This window comes from Acinonyx jubatus, chromosome A2, assembly GCF_027475565.1.
Source record: "Acinonyx jubatus isolate Ajub_Pintada_27869175 chromosome A2, VMU_Ajub_asm_v1.0, whole genome shotgun sequence".
In the NCBI taxonomy this organism is placed as follows: domain Eukaryota; kingdom Metazoa; phylum Chordata; class Mammalia; order Carnivora; family Felidae; genus Acinonyx; species Acinonyx jubatus.
This window is the reverse complement of record NC_069383.1, coordinates 25,338,525-25,363,662: the sequence shown is the minus strand read 5'-3', so window position 1 is coordinate 25,363,662 and position 25,138 is coordinate 25,338,525. Positions and strand designations below refer to the sequence as shown.

At 37.5% G+C, this 25,138-nt stretch overlaps 1 protein-coding gene across 8 annotated transcripts in view; it reads right to left on the bottom strand.

Moving 5' to 3' along the window:
- The window catches only part of GRM8 (glutamate metabotropic receptor 8), a 758,955-nt gene that overhangs the window by 415,903 nt on the left and 317,914 nt on the right, over positions 1 to 25,138 (bottom strand). The window contains exon 1 of one of the 8 annotated variants that reach the window (XM_053218133.1): positions 8,716 to 9,114. The exons of the other annotated variants lie outside the window; for them this stretch is intronic. Within the exon in view, the coding sequence (XP_053074108.1) occupies positions 8,716 to 8,731 (16 nt within the window). The 5' untranslated portion in view covers positions 8,732 to 9,114. Of the gene's footprint in view, positions 1 to 8,715; positions 9,115 to 25,138 lie in introns of those variants that run through there. 8 annotated transcript variants of the gene reach the window in all.

The window sequence follows — 25,138 nt, the reverse complement described above, 5'->3', positions numbered from 1 at the left end:
AGACCAGAGAGCACACCCTCCAGGCTGGAAGGATCTCTGGAGCTAGGCAAAAAAAGGATTTTTTGTAGGGTCAAAAAAGCAAATGTAGGGTTAGAAACAGTTGAAGAAGGAGGACTTGACTAGTTTTAAATAAGTTTTACTAATGAGTTGTACACATTTGTATTTCTTTGGATTATTCTCTTAGTACTATTTTTGGAGTGTTTGGGCATTTTTATTTTGTTTTATCTGTTTGTTTTTGCTTTTTAAAGTAGATGACCAGATATTGGGGCCAACAATATGACAAGAAGGTTTCAAAAGATAAAACTACCTCCCTGTAAATGCTCAAAGGTACAATACGAACAGACTCTATGAGAGAAGAGAATTTCATATTTTCCAGGCCATTTCCTGGAAAAACATTTAGGCCAAAATTACTGGAATCAAAGTGAGCACTGTTTAAATTTCTCACCCATTCTGGACTAGGAAAAAAAATAGTATTGGACTGTGAATTAAGCCCATTACAGTTAAATTAGAAACTAGTCATTCAGTTATAGATTAGGAATTCATTACAGAATTACAGCTATTAAATTTAATTACTGAGGGGGGAGGAGGAACATCAGTGGTATCCACTCTTCTTCAATTATTCAACAAATATTTATTTAACACTTGTTACTTGTCAGATGCTTTTTACACATAGAGTACACAGTAGTAAACAAGACAGAGAAGGCCCCTGACTTCACAGAGCTTACATTTCATTATATCTCTAGGGTCCAGTAAAGCCTGAAATGTGTGGGCATTTATTGGATGTGTGATTGAATAAGTGAGTGAACAAGAAGCTCCTATTTCATAAGGTAGTGGAGTGATCTAATAAAGAGATAATCATATTTATTAAAAATACCATCATTTGCAAAACATCTCTGCATCTATATGTGTATATAGCATAAAGTCATTTCCAAATAGCTTCTGCCAATAGTACACTCTCAAAAGTATCTCAAGAGCAGCTATCAGAACTTGCAAACCATGAGCATTCTTCTATCAAGTACCCAAGTAATATCCTATTCTACTTATTAGCATACTTGAATTGTATTATATATTGGCTTTTTTTTTTAAGTTTATTTATTTATTTTGAGAGACAGAGACAGCACGAGTAGAGGAGGGGAAGAGAGAGAATCCCAAACAGGGTCCACGCTGCTAGTGCACGAGTTTCGAACTCATGAAACCACGAAATCATGATCTGAGCCAAAACCAAGAGTCAGACACTTAACTGACTGAGCCACCCAGGCATCCCTGGTATTGGCTTTTAATCAGTGGTCTTTACTCAAAGCAGCATTTTCAACAAATATTCAAAGGAGGATAACATTCTCTATTTAAGGAAGAAGGAACTGAAAGCTCTATTGTCATTATTTTAGCTAAATAACTCCTTAGAGCAAGAGTTTTACCACAACCAATGTACAGTAGTGACTAAACTAAGAAATGGCCTTCTGAGAACAAAAATAAGCACCCAAAGCATTTAGAAACACATTCTTTAAGCAAATACAAGAACTTGTATTGTTTCTCTAGGTAATAGAAGATTATTTTCCAGAGCAGGATTTGATCTATGTGTTTGAGTTATAAAAAGGTTAAAAATATAGTTATATATTTAACTTCCTGGATTCAAATAGGACTACAAAGAGAGGAGAAGGAATATGCATGTTCTTGATAGCAAGCCATTTACATTTTAATTTTTTAAAGGACTCTCTTTTAAAAAGTTTAACAGCATCACTGAAGTATAGTTGATACACAGTATACAGAAGAACTGTATATGTTTAATGCACACAATTTGATAAGTCTAGACATAAGTATATAACTGTGATACTATCACCAAAATCAGGATAATAATACTTATCCATTATCTTCAAATGTTTCCTTTTGTTCCCCCCCACACACACCTTTTTTTGTAGTTAGAACACTTAAGTAACATGAGATCTACTGTCTCAACAAAGTTTTAAGTGCACAATACTGTGTTGTTAACTATAGGCACTATATTGTGTAGCAGGTCTCTAGAATGTATTCATCTTTTATAACTGAAACTTTATACCCATTGAACAATTCCCTATTTCTTCTTCTACCCAGCCCCTGGAAATCACCATTCCACTCTCTGCTTCTACAAGTTTGACTATTTTAGACACTTCGTTTAAGCAGAATCATATAGGATTTGTCCTTCGGAGACTGGCTTATTTCATTGAACACGGTATCCTCCAGGTTAGTCCCTGTTGTCACAAGCAGTAGAATTTCCTTCTGTTTTAAGACTGAATAATATTCCACTGCATGTGTATTACACATTTTGATGATTCACTTATCTGTCAATAGGCATTCAGGTTGTTTCCATACCTTGGCTATTGTGAATAACGCTGCAATGAACATGGGACAGACATCTCTCTGAGATCCTAATTTCAACTCTTGGATAAATATCCAGAAATGACACTCCTCAATTATATGGTAGTTCTAGTTTTAATATTTTTGAGGAAGCTACACACAGTTTTAAATAATGGCTGTACCACTTTACATTCCCACTAACAATGTACAAGTTCCCAATTTCTCCAAATCCTTGCCAACATTTGCTATACTTTGTTGTTTGTTTTTTGTTTGTTTTGTTTTGTGATAATTGCCATGCTAACAGGTGTGAATTAATATTTCATTGTAGTAGTGATTTGCATTTTTCTGATAATCAGTGATGTTGAGCATCTTTTCATATACACAGTAGCCATTTGTATGTTTTCTTGGGAGGAATATCTATTCAAGTTATTTGACTTTAAATTGGGTTATTTGGGTTTTTTTGCTATTGAGTTGTAAAAGCATAAAGCACTTTTGTTAAATTTTGGACTAGATTTTCCTAAAATAGAGGACAATTAGTAACTTGCGATGCAAGATTCCCCCATACACAAATGAAATCAATTACTACTTTTTCCTTAATGAAAAATACATTTTATTTATTTTTTAAGTTTATTTATTTTGAGAGAGAGAGTACACACGCACGTGTACACAAGTGGGAGAGGGGCAGAGAGAGGGAGAGACAGAATCCCAAGCAGGCTCCATGCTGTCAGCACAGAGCTCTATGTGGGGCTCAAACTCAGGAACCATGAGATCATAACCTGAACCAAAATCAAGAGTCAGATGCTTAACTGACTGAGTCACCCAGGTGCCCCCAAAAATCTGTTTTAGTATAGAAAATAATAATAATGACTCACTGAACACTAGTTCACCATGTTTTAATATTTCATTTCACCCTCATAATATCCCAGTGCTATTGAATAAGGTAAACATTAGAAACTTCTTTTTATATTGAAGGAACTGTCCCTAAGATCACACAGCTAGGAAGCTCGAGTGAAGACCTCATAAACCTAATTCTAATAGCTAAGTATACTTACTGTACTTTGCAATTGTCTCTCAATAATTGTCTTCTTGGTCATTAAATCTCAATATATATAACTAAACACAGCATCAATAGGTAAGGTAGTATAATCAAAATGAAAATTCCAATGTTTGATACTATCAGGACTGAGTAATTTAGAATTTGGTCTGGTTTAGGTCAGGCAGAAATTTCATTCATTAACACCCTCTCAAAAAAGTATCCTTCATGCATCTATTCCCCACAAACCCAGCCATGTCTGCTGTCATTCACAGAGAATTAACTGAGCCCTTACTACATACTGAGTGATCTGTTGGAATCTGGAGTTACAAAAATGAATAAGACATGCTCCCTGGTCTTAACATACTTACAGTAAATAATACAATATAAAAACAAAAATTACAATTTGATTTGAGAAATACAGGGTGTGTGTATATATATTTTTATATGTTTATATAATTATATAAATATATATAATATATAAATATTAAATATATAATATATATTTATAAAATATAAATATATAAAATATAAATATATAAATATAAATATATAATCTATAATATATAATATATATAAATATATATAAACGTATATATTATATATAATTATATATATAAATTATATAAAATATATATAATATATATATATATAAATAAATACAGGGTAACCTCGGGACACAGGACCAAGAGAATGGAATCTAGTAACTCTGAATAAGATTCACTGGCTCCTTCAAGTGACCATGGGAATAGACGGTCAGAGAAGTGTAAAGAGTAGCTGTATAGCACATCAATACACACCGGGATCAGCAAGTCAGAAAACATTTCAGAAGTGAGCTTATGATTGATTTAGCTCCCCAGAAACCAGTAAAATCTATTTCTAATGAACACTACCTATCAGCAGAAAAGTTTGGTATTTCCCATGAAAATGTGATTGTCGTTAATAATTTAAATATGATGTGATAAACACCCCATATTTATGTACAAAAGGGTATTTAATTTCACTTTTCCACAATAAGAAACAGACAACTCATCTTGGGGTGGAAAGAATACAGCAAAAAATAAATAAATAACAATTAAAATGGCCCCTTGAAGGGGAAATAGCAAAGCCTCAATCCTAAGAACAAAGGATTTCAGCTGGGTTCAATAAATTTTAATCAAAACTAATCAAATTGCTAAATACATGGCATTATTTATTTCAATGTCAAAACATGTCAGAACTTGTGAGAATAGTTTTCTAAACATTTTATTCTTATTATTGCAAACTATGAAAATGTACAAGCCAGGGCAAAGTTATATCGTTTAGGGATTCACTAATAGTCTTTCACTGAAACTAAAAAACTTCTATATCCTCAGTCTTATAAAGAAAATTTGGCAGGGGTGTTATAACATTTTGCATTAAATTATATCATTTATCTATGGGGGTTCTTAGAAAAGAACATTAAGCCTTCAATAGTCCCAACATCTTCCAAGCACAAAAATGAAAACCAACCAGAACCATAAATGACAAAAGGATAACAATTTGTTCCCTCATAAATTTCTGTGATATAATTTCTACAATTTCTGTTCAGGCAATGACTCCCAGCTAAAACTCATGCTCTTTACAAATGCATTATTTTTCAACCATATATAGCATGTGAAATCTATAAAATGAAAAGCAGTTTGACTTGTGAACAGAAAGTCCTGATATATGAACAGTATGACAGAAGACCTGATTCTATCATAATAACAAGTTCACTCATGACGTGATACAGTTTTCCCATCCCTATATTGGACCGTGCCTACATTCCCTCTGTAGTTGACCCTGGGCAGTCACTTAGCCCCTCTGGCTATCAGTTTCCTCATTCGTAAAAAGAAAGGTGCTCAACGGGATGATCTCGAGATTCCTTTGAATTTTGACATTTTGTGTTTCTATGAATATACCACATACACTGCCTCTCCTGAGTACTGTGAATTATGTAAGTTCCAATACAGGAATAGAACATCATGTAAAATACAATAAATCACTTTGTTAAAAGCCTACAAGAGAAAGACTAGAGGATACACAAAAGTTGTTCAAATAAAAACTATGAAGCCTGGCGTCATGAGTCAGGGCATGACTGGGTAACTTAACATGGATGGAACGGGAGACTGTTATGCTAAGTGAAATAAGTCACACAGAGAAAGACAGATACCATATGTTTTCACTCTTATGTGGATCCGGAGAAACTTAACAGAAGACCATGGGGGAGGGGAAGCAGAAAAAAAAAAGTTGGAGAGGGAGGGAGCCAAACCATAAGAAACTCCTAAAAACTGAGAACAAACTGAGGGTTGATGGGGGTGGGAGGGAGGGGGGGGGGTGATGGGTATTGGGGAGGGCACCTGTTGGGATAAGCACCGGGTGTTGCATGGAAACCAATTTGATGATGAATTTCATATTAAAAAAAAAAAAGAGAGAGAGAGAGAGATGCTAAGCCAAAAAAACAAAACAAAACAAAACAAAACAAAACAAAACACTGAGTATTTTACAAAAGTATTAGAGCCTTAGTCAGGTGCTTGGGGTCTGTAGGCCATTCATGGAAGCACTACAATTCCTTGCCAGTTCAATAACAATGAAATCAGAGTGGAGGTTAGGCCTAGTCATGAAGAAGATGGAGACATCTTCCTGCCGATTTGTCCATTCACCTATCACTATTTAGTGATAGCTAACTCTTCTCTCATGTTTTCATTCTCCTCTCGTATTTCTTTACCATACTCTACTTTCCTTTCCTTTCTCTCCTTTTCTCTTCTCTTACTCCACCCTCTCCCCTTTCAAAAACCAGAAAATTGTGCCAGGTCAGTGGATATATGCCCTTCCACTGTTGCTAACCCGACTCACTAAAGGACAGCAGTAACAGCACAGAACTGTTGTGTGGCCTGGCATCTGGTTAAGTATGAACACAGAACACGTTCGTTTGAGCTCCACTTCCTCCAACTCCAACTATCCAACTAAGTTTTTGAGTATAAAATGAGGAAAACAAATGTCATCAGTGTTATGAAAGTAAAAAGTAGATGATGGCCAAGTCATAATTGACTTACCAAAGCAGAAAAAATGAAACAAAAGCCCACAATGCGTGGGGATGGGGCCGATGCCAACAGAAACAAAGCTGTCACTCTACCCAACATGAGAAAGGCCCTGAAAATGGAGGGTCCAGAGACTCCAGAGGTGGGGTTGAAAATCAAATCAGGTGAATGTAAGACCCTTTTTTTAAATTCCAGTCCCTCTGCACAGAAGATAAGAGTGTCACTTTCTATAGAGGATAAACTCAGGGACACCAGACACAGCTGAGGACTGAGCAAGTTGCTATAAAGTGAAAGCCTGCAGGCTGAATGGGGAGCCCCTGGGCCTCTATCCCTGCTGGGCACTCAGACTTCAGAAGCTTAATGTTCATCTCCAGGCAGAAAATTGGAGGAATCTTCTCTGGTGAAACTGGCCAAAAGGTAACAACACACTGACTCATTTGGATGTCTTCCCACCAAATAACCATGTCTAGCAGCTTACTTTACAGTAAGGCCACCAGTCAGCAAACCTTGCCACACTTCCTAAGCTTCCAAACAGCAAGGCAGCACCACATTCTTAACATCTCACCAAACAGAACAGAAGAACTCGGAGAACACAGAAACAAAACACAAGCAGAAGATGACTTCAAGAATATTAATGTCGTCAGGGGTGCATGGGTGGCTCAGTTGGTTAAGCGACCGACTTCAGTTCAGGTCATGATCTCACGGTTGGTGAGTTCAAGCCCCGCGTTGGGCTCTGTGCTGACAGCTCAGAGCTTGGAGCCTACTTCAGATTCTATGTCTCCCCCTCTCTCTACCTGTCGCCTGCTCACGCTCTGTGTCTCTCTGTCTCTCAATAATAAATAAAAACGTTAAAAACATTTAAAAAAAGAACATTACTGTTGTCAGAAGGAGCTCCTAGCAATTAAAAGGATAAGTGAGATAGAAATATTTTAATAAATGAGATGTAAGAGAAAGTTGAGGAAATATTTAGAAAGTAAAACAAATGAAAAAAATAATCATGACATAAGAGAATTCATTTAGAAGATTCAACATTCAAATGTTGAAGTCTCAAAAAGGAAATAAAGGGAAGCCATTACCAAAAAAATAAAAGAATGTTTCTGAGAATTAAAGAACAGGAGTTTTTTAATTAAAAACACCAACTACCTAACCAAAAGAAAAAAGAAGAAAGATAAAGGGAGAAAACCTACGTAAAGGAACATTAGCACAAATTTTAAAGCACTTATGAGTAAAAACACAGTGCAGAAAAAGGATTAAGGCTCAGAATGGCTTCTGGATTCCCCGTGGCAGTACTACTTGTCAGAAGAAAACAAAGCAACACTGTCAGAATCATGAGGAAGATGAGTTTTATTCAAGATGAACATAGAACGACCCAAGCTATAAATGAAACCATATTTTGGTAAAACAAACCTTATTTTGGACATGGAGAAACCTCAAAAAAAATTTACTTCCTGTGTACCCTTTCAAGGAAGCTTCTGGAGGATGTACACTAGCCAAACAAGGAAGAAACAAGAAAGAGGATGATTCCAAATCCAGGTAACAGGTACTCGAACACAGGAAAGTTAAAAGGATTTCTCAAAGTTATGAAGAAGTTGTTCAGATCAACTGGTCTATAGATCATCCAGTCCAGATTAGAGCAGAAAGATGGAAGACTCCAGAAGTATCTCCAAGAAAAAAGAAATAATTGATGGACTGTTAGATGTGTTTGACTGTACAGAAAGAATATGTACAGCTCTGCTAGAGTTTGAGGGTGGATTCATAATAAATATATAAAAAACCAAGTTCATGGCAAAGCAAAGAATTATTAATTCCAGGAAAAACAACATACGTGGAAAAAGAGACATGTTATTTTAGTACCCTATCTAGATCAATTGTGACATCATGTGTACAGTCATGATGGCATAAACACTGAATATTAATTGGACCAAAATTATGACACAATCCTACTGGAAGAATTAGAGAAGTGTATGAATGTCTACATGCACATTCACATGCAATCTATGTGTTGGGGCTGGGCGTTAAGTCAGCATCTTCCATAGTAGGGAGACAATAAAATGAAAACTAAAAAATCAAGATAGTAGCATATGGAAATATGGAGACAGATACAAGAGAAACAACCAAAGGAGTCGAAAACAAATCTTCTACAAGATCAGGATTCAAAAGTGGGAGGGGAATAGCTATTGATTTTTGTTAAGCCTAGCTGCACTACATATGATATCACTTAGATAAAATACATGCTTGGGGCTCTGCTCTTTAAGGTCATCAAGTAGGAAGAAAAAACGGTTGAAGATGACAAGATGATTTTAATCATACCTGTTAAAGGAAGCATCTTCTGTAACTGGGTTTCTCTTCAAAATGTTTCTGCATCTTTATACGTATGCCTGCATCATCTTACTTACTTGGAGTTTGGTTTGTCTGTTTTGTTTGCTTTTGGTGACATAACAGATGCTTGTTTCCTCTTCTTAGGACCAAAACTTATGCAATAATGCACATTGACAAAAATAATAGCTAATGAGTACATGACAAGCCACGCTGCCAGGGTTTAAAGCATCAGCCTCCATCTCAGAGCTAACGTGTCCATAAGTTCTGTTTCCTACCCAAATTCCAAAGATTCTTCTCAGATACAGCACTAGCTGTTTTTAATGACATAAAGGACCTATAATTTAAACAAAACCACAACTGGGGTGCCTGGGTGGCTCAGTCAGTTAAGGGTCTGACTCTTGGTTTCAGCTCAGGTCATGATCTCATGGTTTGTTGAGTTTGAGCCACGCGTCAGGTTCTGTGCTTGGGATTCTGTCTCCCTCTTTCTCTGCCCCTCCCCCACTCATGATCTCTCTCTTTCTCCCCCCCCCCAAAAATAAATAAGACATTTTTTAAAAAAATAAACAAAACCACAACTAACACTTTATCTGGATCCTATTAGCAATTTAATATGTTTGTTGTTATGATAAAGAAAATGAATTCTCTCAAATAAGGACACAATTATCACTCAGTTAATCTTATTTGACTATTTCAAGGACTACAAAGGAATTAAACTCTATGGGCAAAGTGGCCACAGTGTAGAGGGGAACACAGGAAGACCCAGAGGTTGTTATTTGTAGCTGTGGGCATTGGTGGGGGTTCCACTAGTATTCCAGCTATCAGGTACATGGGTTTATAATAACTTTGGTGGCTGTTCAATAGTATTTCATAAGAGAGGAGGGTAGGAATAAAAATCATACCAGTGGCTGTCCTCCAAACTCCTCTAATAGGGTTTGAAGCCCTCAAAAAGTTGCTTTTGGGAAGAGATGAGAAGGTATGAAGGAGCTTCCTGGCAAAATTTTAGCTAATCTATCCAGAATTGAAATTTTATGAATCCTATGTGGGAAATAAGTCACAGATTTCAATAATCTGTGACTCAAATGCATGTATGTGTGTCTTTAAAATATATGTTAGGCATTGAAGCACTGGGAATTAATTTGTATCTCAGTTCTTCAGAAAAGATTTGCAGTGATTTCTTTTCCAACAGCAATGGGTTGCCTACCTTTAGACTACATGGTGCATGAAGAGGCCCCTCGCTCTAGCACTCACACTGGAAGAAGGCAGATCAAACATCAGCAATGGGGAGAAACGTCTGGTGTTGAGTACTGTGCACCAGGAATGGGGCATGGGAAACCAGACCCTGATTTTCAGAGAATTTGAGACCTAAGGGGTAAAATAAATAAAAAGAACTGGATTCATCAGTCATTCTTTCATCTTAATATGAAATAATAAATATTCATTTTAAATCTCATGGATTTTGTACCAACTGACTTGGGCATAAAATTGGGAACATCATGTAACTCAAAAATGTGAAATTCTTTCCCTGCATTATGTCACTGTACAATGGGGATTATTCTATGGAATCCTTACAGGTCTCCTGGGTGTCCCAGATACAGTAATTTAGTGTAATCAGGTTGTTACACTGTTTTCTAGTAACAGGCTTTTCTCACTCTACCAAGGAATATCCATAACCCTCACATACTACTTCCTCCCTCCCTCCCTCTCTTCCTTCCTTCCCTCTTTTCTTCCTTCCTTCCCTCCCTCTCTCCCTCCCTCCTTCCTTCCTTTTTGTCCCATTGAATTGAATCTGTGTATCTTTTTTTTTTTTTTAAGAAAAAAAATCACTAATCTTCTTAGACACTGATAGTGTTAGTAGAACCAGGTTCTTATCAGGCTCTAATTGGACACAGCATTGTGCAAAGGAAATTAATGAACACGGGAGCCTCTCAAAGCTTACAATTTATGTGAGAAGTTTAATGAGGAAAAAGAGGTCAGTGCCTTTCATGAGGACCAAATCCATATCCAAATAAATACTACTTCACAGTGCTCCAGGAAAATAAGTCTCCAGCAAATGTCTTTGGACTCAGGCAAGATCACAATTTATGTGAGAAATGGGAAAAAGTGGGCAAAGAAGAGAGAAGGAAAGAAAAGAGGCATGGAAGCATCTGAAGGAAAAGGAGATTGTTCTTAATAACTGCAGGTGGTATGCGACATAGGACAACAGCAAGACCTCAAATACAGGAATATTTTTCTTTCTGTTTTACATTTATTAACAAGCATGAAAAATATCCAAAAATAACACTTCGCTTGTCATTTTTGGAGCTCATCACACACATTTTGTCTATTTTTCTGCAGAACAGTTAGCATTCCATTTATTTTTGCATAGGTGCTAGAGCACAACATGGGCATAAAACTGTGAAAAACTAAATAGCTCAAAAAGTGTAGGTGGGCTTCTGTGAAGTTTGTGCTGAATGAATTTTTAGAAAGCAGAATGCGGTACTAGAATTGCTGCACATGTGTTCTATTATTAAATACCCAACTCTTCTAAATTGGGAAGGATAATAACAAGCAATCTTGTGGAAAAGCTGAAGACCTAAACAGTACAATTCTGAAACCAAAATAAAACTGTTTTGTTATTTTTCTTTACTGTTCTAGTATCATTGTGGCATCATAGCATGAAAACCAAAAGAGCAAAGTTTACAGGAAAAAAAAATGCAAGGGAATACTGCCCATCACCTTACCATCCTAGCATTATAAAAACTCATGATTGATTTCAGTCTTAATCCACATAAATCCATAATCATCATTTTTTACAAATGTGCCTATACTTCTTGTGTTTGGTTTCCCATGGAGCATTGTACTGTGAGTATTCCTGCAGGCTATTTTAAGAACAGTGGCAGCAATAACACCAGTTTTTGAGCAAGAAGATGTGGTTTCGGTGTTAGCACACATTAGTTTCTTGGGTGGTCAGGATAGTCATTATTTTCTTAGTTATCCAATTCCCCACAGAATTGACAAAACCAATTTCACTCACTCTTCTTGTTCCTGGACATTTAGGTCATGACCAATATTTCACAGTCTAAACACCACTGCAATACACGCTACTTTGATATAGCTCTTTTCATCTTTTGAAAAATATTCTTGATATGACTTCATGGCAAAGTGGACATTTTATATACGCTTTATACCTTTTGGTATATATGGCTAAGTTGTTTTCCAAAAGATTTATACCAACATATACTGTTACCAGCAATGTATGATTGCACAGCAGCCTTGCCAATATTAAATATTATATTTAATGTTTTGCTAGCAAAATACCTGAAAAAGAATATCCCACCATACTACTGAAGTGTTATATTTATATTTTATGATAATTAGTAAGAGTTGTCAGAGTCCTGAAAGTTAATAATTTTTAAATTATGACCAATAGTCCTATAAAGGACTATTGATATAATTTCACCTCTTTTTTCATCCATGAAGAACTTTTTGCAAAATCTTTGATTATCCTCAACTCCTCATTGTGCTTAATTGCCCTCATTCAATGTTTTACTAAGTCCTTCAAATCCCAAATCCTTCTTAAATCTGCCCCAAATCCTTTCAAACCCCAAATCCTTCTTAAGTCTGCCCACTCTTCTCTGTCTCCCCTGCATGGCCTTAGTTCAAGCCCTCCGTAGACCCTACCTGGATGACAACAATAACTTCTCCAGTATCTCTGCCTCTAGTTCAATGGTTGGCATTGTGTATGTCTAAAATAACAATCTGATGATGGATGTTACTCCTCTGCCTACATACTCCAATAGTGTGCCATTTTTTTTTCCAAGACAAAATTTGAACTTGGTGACACAGCACACATAACAAGGCTCTTCACAATCTACCTCAACCTTTAGTCTCCTGTCTCACCATTAACCCCACACCCATTCAACACCCAAATGTCATTCGGTTGAAGGTCTTTACCTAGATATCTACCATCTTGTAAGACTCATGTAAGGGGACCACTTCCCTAACCCCACATCCTGTCAGTATTGGTTGGTCATTCATAATCTCATTAACAGATTGGAAACCTCAAGTCAGAACATTTATTCCACTGTATTATGATTACCTATTTAGCTACTGATTTTCCCAAGTAGCCTATTGACTCCTTAAGGTTAAGATGTGCCTTTAAGGGGCGCCTGGGTGGCTCAGTCAGTTGAGTGTCCGACTTCGGCTCAGGTCGTGATCTCACGGTCTGTGAGATCGAGCCCCGCGTCGGGCTCTGTGCTGACAGCGCGGAGCCCGGAGCCTGTTTCAGATTCTGTGTCTCCCTCTCTCTCTCTGACCCTCCCCCATTCATGCTCTGTCTCTCTCTGTCTCAAAAATAAATAAACATAAAAAAAAAAAAAGATGTGCCTTTAAGTGATCCTCAGGGCCCTGCAACAGGGAGTTAGTTGTTAGTGATGGTGAATTTGTGTCTGTTGGACGAATAAACAAATGAATGAATGGTCCAATCTGTGCTCAGTGTCTTCCAGTGATAGTACCTATCAAAAAGTCCATTCTGTTTGTTGTGACCTTTAAAAGCTAGAGACTATTATGAAATTTCTGCTGCATACGACTGGGCAAAGGGCCTATTAAATATCTAAGATACTGCTAAAGTATTTGGTGGCCTGAAACATCCATGAAACTGGTGATTTTGAGTGATTTACTGAATAGAATACTGGATACTATCTCTGTCGTGTACATTAAATGTGAGGTCCATTCTAATAATAGACAAATACATAGCAGATAAAAAAAAACAAGAAAAAGAAAGAAAAAAAAAGTGTGAATGCCTTCGAGGAAAAATTGAATTTGAGGGTGGTGCAGAGCCTCAGGTCCAATCTGCCCATCTCAGAGGGTCCTCCTGCGGTCAGGAAAGGCTGTCTGAAGGAAGCAAGTCTGCAAGGAGGCTGCCCAGAGGCAAAGGTGTTGACACACTTAATGGGCTCTGGCACTTGTTTTCACACATATTCACAATGGAAGAATGAGTTGAAACAAGAGACACAGAGAAAAAGAGGAAAGTGACCAAGTGTATTTATTTAAGGGAAGAAGTAAGCAAGAGAAGTGAAGGGAAGAGATATCATATCCTCTTTATTCTATAAGCATGAAGACAACGATTCAAAAATAAGATGGTCCATTATTAAAGTGATAGAAGTACTCTGTTGCTTCATTAGAAAAGTAAACACTACCTTTTGTAATCTGTCTAGTGCCACCCAGTAGAACTTTCTTCACTGATGGACACGTTCTATTGCTGCGCTGCCACTAGCAACGTGTGTAACTGAGCATGTGAGATGTGGCTAGTGTGACTGAGAAACCCCATTTTTCATTGGGTATAATTTCAATTTCAATAGCCACATGTGGCTAGTGCCCTTCAGGGCTGGGCACATTCTATACCCCTACAGCTTTAAAAAAATAAAACTTAAATTTAAGGAGGAAGAGGACTTAAGGAGCAAGTTTACCTGTTTGGGAGATAATGAAATAATACTGTCATTGTTCTTCACAATTTATAACACACTTTTATATATTTTAACAAGAGTATAAGAGCTAAAGATGAATGTGGACTCTCTGTTGACAGAAGCAGTACGAAAGGAATCAGGGCCCTGTGTTCTCACCTACTTAGAACGTGACTTGTGTGGAGCAAAGACCCTACTGGGCTATGTTGGACAGACAAGAGAAAACAGTGATTAGGAATACAGATTCTGCAGCCCAATTGCCCAGTTATGATTTACTGGCTGTTTGACCTTAGTCAAATTACTTAACTTCTCTGTGTCTCATTTTTCCTTCTCAACTTAATGGGAACTTACAGTATTGACCTCGTAGAATTGATACAAGTTAACATAGGCAAAACATTTAGAACAATGTCTGGCATATATAGAAAATAATTTGCTCATAATGGGTTAGCAATTCAGCCAGGGATCAGCAGTCTCCAAGTACATGGAGAAATCTCTTTTGAAAGGACACACTGCTCTAGTATTGACCAGTACTTCTTATCACTGTGATATATGTCTTTGCCTCATGAGTATCAGATGAGGTCTCAGATGAGGTCCCAGACTAGGAAAGTGCAATATTAAATGATAATAGATGGTCTTCAACCAAGTTTTCGCTCCATCCTGATAAGCCAATTCCATCACCCTATCATCCTAATTGTTATTCTATCTTGTTTGCATGGCTACTTTCCCTTCAAAATTCTAACAGGTTACAAACTATAGTTGAGATTATGAGCTGAGAGGCGCCTGAGTGGCTCAGTCAGTTGAGCATCCAGCTTGATTTCTGCTCAGGTCATGATCTTACAGTTCGTGAGATCGAGGCCCTGTGTAGGGCTCTGTGTTGACAGCACAGAGTCGGCTTGGGATTCTCTCTCTCCTCCTCTCTCTGCCCCTGCCCCCCTCAACGTGTGTATGTGCTCATTCTCTCTCTCTCCCTCTCTTTCTCTCTCCCCCTCCAAAATGAACAAACATTTTTTTAAAAAAAGATTCTGAGCTGATCACTAACAATTATTGAATGTTTTCATGTGAACAGAGCATTATAAATGATATTCAGAGTCAGAATTCCTAAAGGTCTCCTACTTTTCAACTGGCAACTGGGCTTTGTCTTAAACTCCTAATCTTGCTCTTGGTGACACTCTGGCCCGTTTCTGAACTTCTCTGCCCTTCTAAGCCTCCACTGTCCCCTTCTATCTGTCACTCATATACCCCTCACCTCTCCTTCCTCATCTCTCCTGCCAGCTCATTGCTTGAAGAGGTTGTTAGAAGCTTTTAAAGTTTTCTGGAAAGTTCTCCAGAGCAAGAGAATAATTTGTCTGTAAGTAGAGCTGATGTTGAACACATTAGAATGCTGGTGAAATTTAGAATACATAGGAAGAAAAGCATTAAACTGGAAAATAATATAAATAAATGAAAAATAAATAAATAAATACATACATACATACATACATACATACATACATACAATTTTGGGGAGTGATATGAAATAAAGTAAAGATTTTCCAAGTTATTACAGAGGTAACAAGCCACAGAAGATGACAAGGGTTCCTATATAATTGCTAGGAAGGAAAATGCAAGAATATTTTTTATTCTCCTCCAAATAACAAATTCAATGATGTGCTTTGAATCAGCAGAAGAAAACACTCAGGTTGTGAAGATGCTATGAAAAATGGTCATCTCCAGGGGCTTTATGAATTAATCCTTACCTGAGGCATGCTTTTGCATGCTCCGTGTGAATTATTCTTTGTAAAATTATATTGAGGAGAATAGAAAATGCAGCTTGTAACTAGGTTAACAAACAATAGATTAATAGCATTTCATGTCAGCCATAGATAACCGAAAAGTCAAAAGCCCAAATATATATTTATCAAGAGTTCATAAAACATTTGTCTTAAATAGGAGCCATGTTCTGTCCTTCTTTTTTTACACCTGGAAAACACTGGTGATTATCCCAATAATTTCAGAGGGCAGAAGTCTCACCAGGATACTTGAATAATATGTCTTTACAATTCTTCATTTTCTGGTTTGAAATTGAAAAACTCATAAGAAGGAAAACACAGACTCCTGCAACAATCTGAGATACTAATGAGTCCATTGCTTTTCAGACAATCTTGTGCAATATGTAGCCAAATGCTTCTGCCAGCGCTGTTTAGTGACATCAGCTCACAATGCAATATATTATTCCCTGATGTGGGTAATAAATTACAGATACTTAATAATTTATCATGGTTGCTTTGAAAGCATCACACAGCACTTAGCATCTAACACAACAGAAAATAACTATTGACCTCCTCACAACAAATTCCAAAGACCTCATTTTTATACTCACTTAGTTAACATTCCTTTTAACCCTCTTCTTTAATTTCTCTTCTAAATTTTAAAATAGCATCTTAGTTGGAAATAAACTTCAGGGTTATTTAGGGTCAACCCTCCCAATGTAGGAATCTCTTTAGCATCTCCAACAGAGAGCTATAAATGATTTTTCTATTTTCCTCAGCATCTCTGATGCACTAGGTCAGCTATTTGGTTGGGCTTTATTGTGAGTCTTTTCTTAAGGATCTGTTCTGTTCATGGCAGCATTTGGACTTTTAAAGGCAGTGCAAATCCAAAGTATGTAAAGGTTAACACTCTTCAATGCCAACACCACAGACTAGAAGGTAAGAAAGTCAATCAATGAACAAACTGCTTATTCTTAGTTAATACCAAATCAAGGGTGATTTTTAGCTGAAAAACTAAAGTCAAGGTTGGCACCATGCAGAGCAAATCACAGACAACTGATAAAGAATTAATATAATATCTGTTGTTAGGAAATCTTTTTCAGTATTCACAGTTGGTCAACACACAGTACTCTGTGGAAGAATTATAAAGAAAAGGCATAGTTCTCACCCTTGAAGAGTACATAATCCAGCTAGGGAGCATAACAGGCATGTGTATAAAGGTAGATTACTGAGTTCAAAGGATATTATGTAAATAGCATACAAGAGTGCCTAGAGACATAATGAAGTTTAATGAATTGGGTTAATCAAAGAAGATTTTCTTGAAGAGGTATAAGCCTTAAATATTAGGACATATTTTTTAAAAGAATGACAATGCCCTGTGTCCAGAAAGGAAGGGATATTGTAAGGTCATATAATGGAGAAAAATTCAAAAGGACTATCAAAAATGAATTCCTACAATTGAGATTGGAGAGGCAAGAAGAGGAAGAGATGGATCCTACGAATATTTGATTAAAACTAGATTTGCTATGAAATGAATTAAAGAAAGAGTCCAGGTACTGGAGTTGTATAATAGTAAAAAACAGTAAATGAAGAGGTCTGTCACAATTGTGGGAACCCCTTTTTCTATCCAGAAAAGAGTTTGCCACCAGGGTGAAGACAGTTCTGATCATGAAAAACCCAAGGTTCTTTCCCTAAGGAACTAGGTCCTGTGACCTCTTTAGAAAGACCCATTCTCTCACAGTCACAGGGATGAGAACCTCAGAATCAAACCTGGACGGCAAGTTGGACACCAGTACAGCTGCAACATGGATTAACTCCCAGCAGGATGCAAGTAATGAAAACATACTTCTCTACCTCTTCCCAAGAAAACACTGTAAAGGAGTCAGGCTTCAAAAGCTTTTAATGTGTTTTTTTTTGGGGGGGGTGTTTTTTTGTGTGTTTTTCTGGGGTTTTTTTGGTTTTTGTTTTGTTTGTTTTGAGAGAGAGAGAGAGAGAGCGTGAACAGGGGAGGAGCAGAGAGAGACAGAAACACAGAATATGAAGCAGGCACCAGGCTCTGAGCTGTCAGCACAGAGCCCAACATGGGGCTCGAACTCGCGAACCGTGAGACCATGACCTGAGTTGAAGTCGGCCACTTAACCAACTGAGCCACCCAGGCACCCCAGCAAAGCTTCTAAATGAAAGAAAGTAGTGGGCTCAGTTGAGTTGTAATCATATGTGTTAAGGGCAATGTAAGAAAATACAGATCATCTTCACTTACAATAAAGTTATATCTCAATAAACACATCAAATATTGAAAATATCCTGGGGTACCTGGGTGGCTCAGTTGATTAAGCATCTGACTTGGGCTCAGGTCATGATCTCACAGCTCATGAGTTCACACCCCACGTTGGGCTCTGTGCTGACAGCTCAGAGCCTGGAGCCTGCCTTAGATTCTTTGTCCTCCTCTCTCTCTCTGTCCCTCCCCTGCTTGTGCTCTCTTTCTCTCCCTCTCTCGAAAATAAACATTAAAAAAATTAAAAAAAAAGAAAACATCCTAAGTCAAAAAGGCATTTAATAGACCTAACCTGCTGAACACTGTAGCTTAGCCAGGCCTACCTTAAATGTGCTGAGAACACTTACATTAGTCTACAGTTGAGCAAACTCATCTAATACAATGCCTGTTTTATAATAATGTGTTGAATATCTCATGTAATTTATCAAATACTGTACTGAAAATGAAAAACAACAGTTTGGGAGCAGAATGATTATAAGGGTACTGGTTGTTTATCCTCATGACTGCATTGCTTACTGGGAGTTGTGGCTCACTGCCACTGCCCAGCATCTTGAGAGAGTATAGTACGGCATATCGCCAGTCCAGGAAAGTATCAAAATTCAAGATTCAAAGCATGGTTTCCACTGAATGTGTGTTGCTTTTGCACCATCATAAAGTCAAAAATTATAAGTCAAACTGTTGTAAGTCAGGGACTGTCTGTAGTGCATTCTGAAAATAATTAAAAGCATAGAGATTAATGATTGGATCAAGGTTATCTGGAGAACGACCCTAGTGGTGAAAGCACAGCTGAACACACCATACTCTTACCTGGCCAGTCTCTCTTCCATTCATACCTCAGTGGCAACTTTTAACCATTCTTCATGTATTCTTCTCTAAATCTACATTCCTTACTACTCCCAGTTAGCATTTGGTACTCTTCTTTCTTAACACTTATCATAGTTTATAGGCTGATAACATTGTCCATACTGGCTGATTATGTAAGAGGACAGTGTGAAGCCAAGACATTGCTCTATGGAGATAGTTGCTATGGTTCAAACCTTGGTTCCAACACTAAATAGTTATAAATAAATATATTCCATTCCTCACAAAGGTTACCGTAAAGATAAGAAAGAATGAAATCTGGCCATTTGCAGCAACATGGATGGAACTGGGGGGCATTACGCTAAGTGAAATAAGTCAGTCAGAGAAAGATAAATACCATATGTTTTCACTCATAGGTGGACAGAAGACCATGGGGCAGGGGAAGGGGAAAAAAAAGTTACAGAGAGGGAGGGAGGCAAACCATAAGAGACTCTTAAATACTGAGAACAAACTGAGGGGTAATGGGGGGTGGGGGAGAGGGGAAACTGGGTGATGGGCATTGAGGAGGGCACCTGTTGGGATGAGCACTGGGTGTTGTATGGAAACCAATTTGACAATAAATTATATTAATAAACAAATATTAATAAATAAAAATAACAGACATTCCTAAAAGAAAAAAGATTAATACTTAGTATATGTGAAGGTGGCACAGCAATGTCTGCCATGGAATAACTCTTTGATAAATATGGAGTAACCCCCACCAGGTTCATGAGAGCAGGGACCTTGTCTATTTTATCCATTATCATTTTTCTGGTCACTGCACAGTGTTTGAGACATAGGAGGAGCTTGGTGAATATATGTGGAGTAAATGAGTAAAAAAAGTCACTCTAGCCCTTGTTACTCATTAAGCCCTTGATATATATGTCAACACATGCTCATTCTGTCCCCTTGTTCTCAAGTACTAGGAGAAAGACATATTCCCTTTATTTGATGATCATACTTACACTTAACCAGGTACCTTCCCAATACTTAAGAAGCCAAATTTAGAGAACTGTGGGTGGAGGCAAAATCCCCCAGAGGTCTCAACTATGCTATCAAAATGCTTTTACATTATAAATGTATAACAAATTCATAATTTAAGAAAGGCATAGAAATGTTCAATCCCTCTATCTAATCAACTGAGGGTCTTTGGGCCACAAAATGTAATTATTTAGCCCTTCTCTAAATCATTCATAAAAAATATTTAGTGATGGGTCTCCACAGCATGCTTGTGACTTTTTAAAATTGATTTTTATAATGGTATACACAGAGGTTAAACCACTGAGTTAAAAATGAACGTGCAAGTAATTTCTAGGCCAGAGAAAGTAGCAATACCAAAAAATTTGAAAAGTAAATAAATAAAATATATCTTCTATTGACAGGATATATTAAAGTCAACAGACCACTAAATAATATGAGGTTATTCTTGGGACTTAGATAAAGAGATCTCAGGTCCCTTGTGTCTGTAGTTAGGGTCAGGAAGGAGGCAATTACACTTACATGGGCCACACAGACATGGGAAGAGACTAGAATTGGTTGAACTGAATCTGAGACATCTTTTCTGTGGTATGATTCCTAGGCTTCTGAAAGAGCCTTGACCTTCACAATAGGCAAGATATGGAAGCGACCTAAATATCTGTCAAGTATGAATAAAGATACACACACACACACACACACACACACACACACACACACACACAATATTATGTGAATATTATTCAACCTTATAAAAGGAATAAATCCTGCCATTTGTGAATACATGAATGAACCGGAAGAACATCATGTTAAGTGGTATAAGCCAGTTACAGAAAGACAAATTCTGAATGATCTCACTTATGTATGGAACTAATATCGTCAAACTCATAGAAACAGAGAGTAGAACAGTGGTTGCCAGGGGCTGAGAGGAGGGGGAAACAGGGAGAAGTTGGTCAAAGGGTACAAAGTTTCAGTTATGCAAGTTCTGGAGATCTAATGTACAGCAATGTGAGTATAGGTAATAATACTATACTATATACTTGGAATTTGCTAAGAGGATAGATCTCAAATGTTCTCACAACAAAAACATAAATAAATAAATAGAAAGAAATAAAAAGAAAATAGTAACTGTGAGATGATATGTTAATTAGCTTGATTGTGGTAACTATTTCACAATGTATGTGTATAATCAAAACATATACTTGAATATATACAGTTTTCATTTTTAATTTATACTTGATTTTTACTTATCGATCATACGTCAGTAAAGCTGAAAAAATAAAAAATAAGATATAATAAAAAAATATATCCCTGAACTTATATCCCTGAACTCATATCAAATTTCTTTGATGAAGAAAATATGTGCTCCTCAAACTATAATACTTTTTGATTCCATGGAGGTTTGGAGCCATGTGCCAAAAGACTGTGCAAAGCCATAGGATAAATATGGCTTATTTTCCTGCAAATTAAGTTCTACTTGAACATTTGAGGCAGAGGGAGACAAACGTTTTAACTGGTAGTAATTTAAATTATTTTTTTACTTAAACAAATGGATAAACTGAGATGTAGAATGCAAGATTTGCATGCATGTTAAAAACAAAACATTTAACAACAAAGAAGTATTATGCTCATGGCAGATCATCTTAAACCACACAGGAGTTTGTGCTGGAGAGGAACACTTGACTGGGAAAGATTCAGAAAGAAGAGGAAAGGGAAGAGGGGTCATAAAGGCACAGTTCACGATCTAGCTGAGACCCATCCCTGCTCAGAAGCAAGGGAATCTTGGAAACCCAGACATACTGGAACAAGGAATCCTCAACACCCAAGCAAGAAGACAGCAACTAAAACTGACAAAAAATTAGCAAAGTATATCATCAGAGCCAAGGAGATGTGGTGTGGGAATAGAGAAGAGATTAATTTCCAGGTTGGGGTGGGACAAGGGCCAGAGCATCAGAAGTGCAATTACTTGTTGACTCAGTGAATGAAGAGAGGAAAGCAAAAGCTCATATATGCACACTCATAAAGATCCAGAAACAAATCTTGACAATTGTGTGTGTAGGGGAGGAAAACAGAATTCCACTAGAGTAAAGAGAAAATTGCTTACAGGCATCCAGATGGATTTACCATATCAGAAAACAATACATGTGTATAACTTACAACTTTCTAGGTACTACGAGTCTTCTGTGCTTTCCTCTTCCTCTGAGCTTAAATAAATCTTGTTCCCCAATATAAACTTAGAAAGCAGTTTCATCTATAGGTTCAGTGTTTTCAGGGGCAACAGAGATTCAGACTGAGTAAGCTGGCCACCTAGCTCATTATTTTTACATCTTCATGCAACAGAATATAAGCATGTTTGCTTTCGTGCACATATGACTACTACCAAGTCTGAATCACTCCTTGGGGGTTGGCAACAATGTCAGCATTAAAAAAAGATGAAAAAAACATACGCAAACACACAAACACACACACACACACACACACACACACACACACACACACACACACACACCTAAATCATGCTACTATAATTATGACTGCACCTTTCCAGACACATGAATAAGTGTCAGTGATGGAATTATAATGTGGTTGGCTGGAAGGAATTCAACAAATGATGGATATTTGAACTGAAAACAGTTGATTACCTACCCTATGGTATTTTTTCCTTAACACTCAATTCACATAATATTTGTAAAAACACAGAGAGAGATATGAATGAATAAGAAGACCAGGAGGACATTTTTCTTTCCTATCATTTTCCACAATGGATAGATTCCTCATGAAGGAGAAAGTATCTAAGAGCATGCCAGAAGTTTGGCCACATTTTATTTTTGTTTCATATTTACCAGGATCCTAGTAGAGATTCTTTGACTCTCTAGGATCCATTCTTTCCTTATCCTGCTCATTATAGAATCCTCTGAATTTTATTTAGGGGAATCTTTTTTCCCATCCTCCTTAGCCCAGGTTTCCAAATCCTCTCCCATTTTTACATATCCTAGAGGCATGCATTTAAAACATAAAGCAGGGGCGCCTGGGTGGCTCAGTCGGTTAAGCGGCCGACTTCAGCTCAGGTCACGATCTTGCGGTCCGTGAGTTCGAGCCCCACGTTGGGCTCTGGGCTGATGGCTCAGAGCCCGGAGCCTGCTTCCGATTCTGTGTCTCCCTCTCTCTCTGCTCCTCCCCCGTTCATGCTCTGTCTCAAAAATAAATAAAGGTTACAAAAAATTAAAAAAAAAAACATAAAGTAAATTTCAACTCATCTCATATTTTAAAGGAGTAGAACTTTAATTCTGGCTAGCAGCACCAACACAGGGGCTTAAAGTATATTTCATTTTACGCAGTTGGTAACACTGCACTGTATAACTGAAATTTGTTAAGAGAGTAGAACTTAAATGCTCTCACATAAGGATTTTTATAAAGATAAATATTTGAGGTAAGGGATATACTAATTAATGGGAAGAATCCATATACGGATATATATATGTACATATATATATATATATTTACCACAATGTACACTTTAAAGCTCTTACAACTTTGTCAATTATACCTCAATAAAGAAATTTTAAAAAGTATATTTCATTTTATACATATTACGTATTTGTATTCAAAAGTCAGAATCTTTAAAAAAAATCCAGAAATAAAAAAAATAGTAGCTGCCTTGCTAGAAACTATCACCCTACCCTGCTCTCCCCAGCCTCCTTTGCATCTAGGTATGGCCACAGGACTAAGTTTTTGACCAATGAGTTGTAACTGGGAAGGATCATGTAACTCCAGTACATGTTTCCATAAGAACATTGTTTACCTCCATTTTATATCCCACTCTCCCACCTCCTGAAGTCTGAAATGGGGATGAATGGTGTGTGCCAGCTTCAGTGTGGTAGCTGAGAGCAACCCCTTGGGACAGGGCAGAGAAACAAACAGAATGACCTAGGTGTCTAATCCATGTTGTAGAGCAGAAGTACTGACCCATCCTGGACTACCTGCCAACCTTGAGACCATTAAGTGAAAATGAAATAAACTTGTATCTTGTCTATATTTTGGGTCTCTTTATATAGTATCTTAGCTTGTACCCTAATAGAGAGTTGCTACCTAGACACGGGGTACTATCATAACAAAACTGAAAATAACTGGCAGCGGCTTAGTGACCAGGCAGCAGGTAGTGTGGACACAGATACTGAAAGCTGAAAAGCTAGTGACTGACCCCTAATAGTAAAGTCAACTGCTTCTCTTCTCCAAGTAGTAAAAGATAAGATTGTCATTCAAAGTCTACTTCAAGAAACTCCACACAATGGGAGCTGACCCAGCCACAAAGATTCAAATGGTGTAGGTGTAGCTTTCCAACTCAAGCCCATTGCATCAGATCTCACAGCAGCAGCCCCAAACTGAGGGAGAGAGCTAAAATGAGCTGTGCACTGGAGCCAGTAAATAAAAAGGTAGAATCTGTAAGCTTAAGAGCTACAGCCAAAGGTGCTTTCACATGGAACACACTGGAAGCAAATGACTGGAATATTTGAGGAAACTTCACTGCCAAAGAAAACAAAAGCTTACCTGACAAAGCCAGTGATTGTTTACTATATCAAATCTCAGGTCCCCAAATCTGCACCCATAGAAAGCAGGCTGTAAAACGAGAACATCTCCCAATGAGGGGATACTCTCCAACACTCACCACAGATGTGGCCACAAAAGACAGGGCCACCAAAAACAAAGGACAGAGGGGCTGCTCCCAAAGAGCAAGGTGGGGGTGGCCAAGAAGGCCTAACAAGGACTGCCAAGCTAAATGTGGTACTTACTATGAACTAGACTCAGCTAGGTACTTCTCGTTCTGTCCTTTCCAAGTGAAGATTGTGTAGCAGATAACTCATCTTTTAATGCAGGGCTCACCAGATCCACATCTGAACTGACAGGGAGGCTGAACCTATCCCAGAGTTCCTGGATTCTCAGCTGGGTACAGTAATTGGATGGACTTTGGTTTGTCTCCTTTGGGAAGGAAGGAAGTATGTCTTCCAATGGGAAGAAGAGTGAGAAGGGGTACCTGGATGCTAGCAGGCAAACTATGGCAGAGACTATTAATTACCTCCAGTGTCCCTTCTTTTCTTGTCCTTTTAGGTTGGGAACTCCCAGAGAGCTGTGAACTC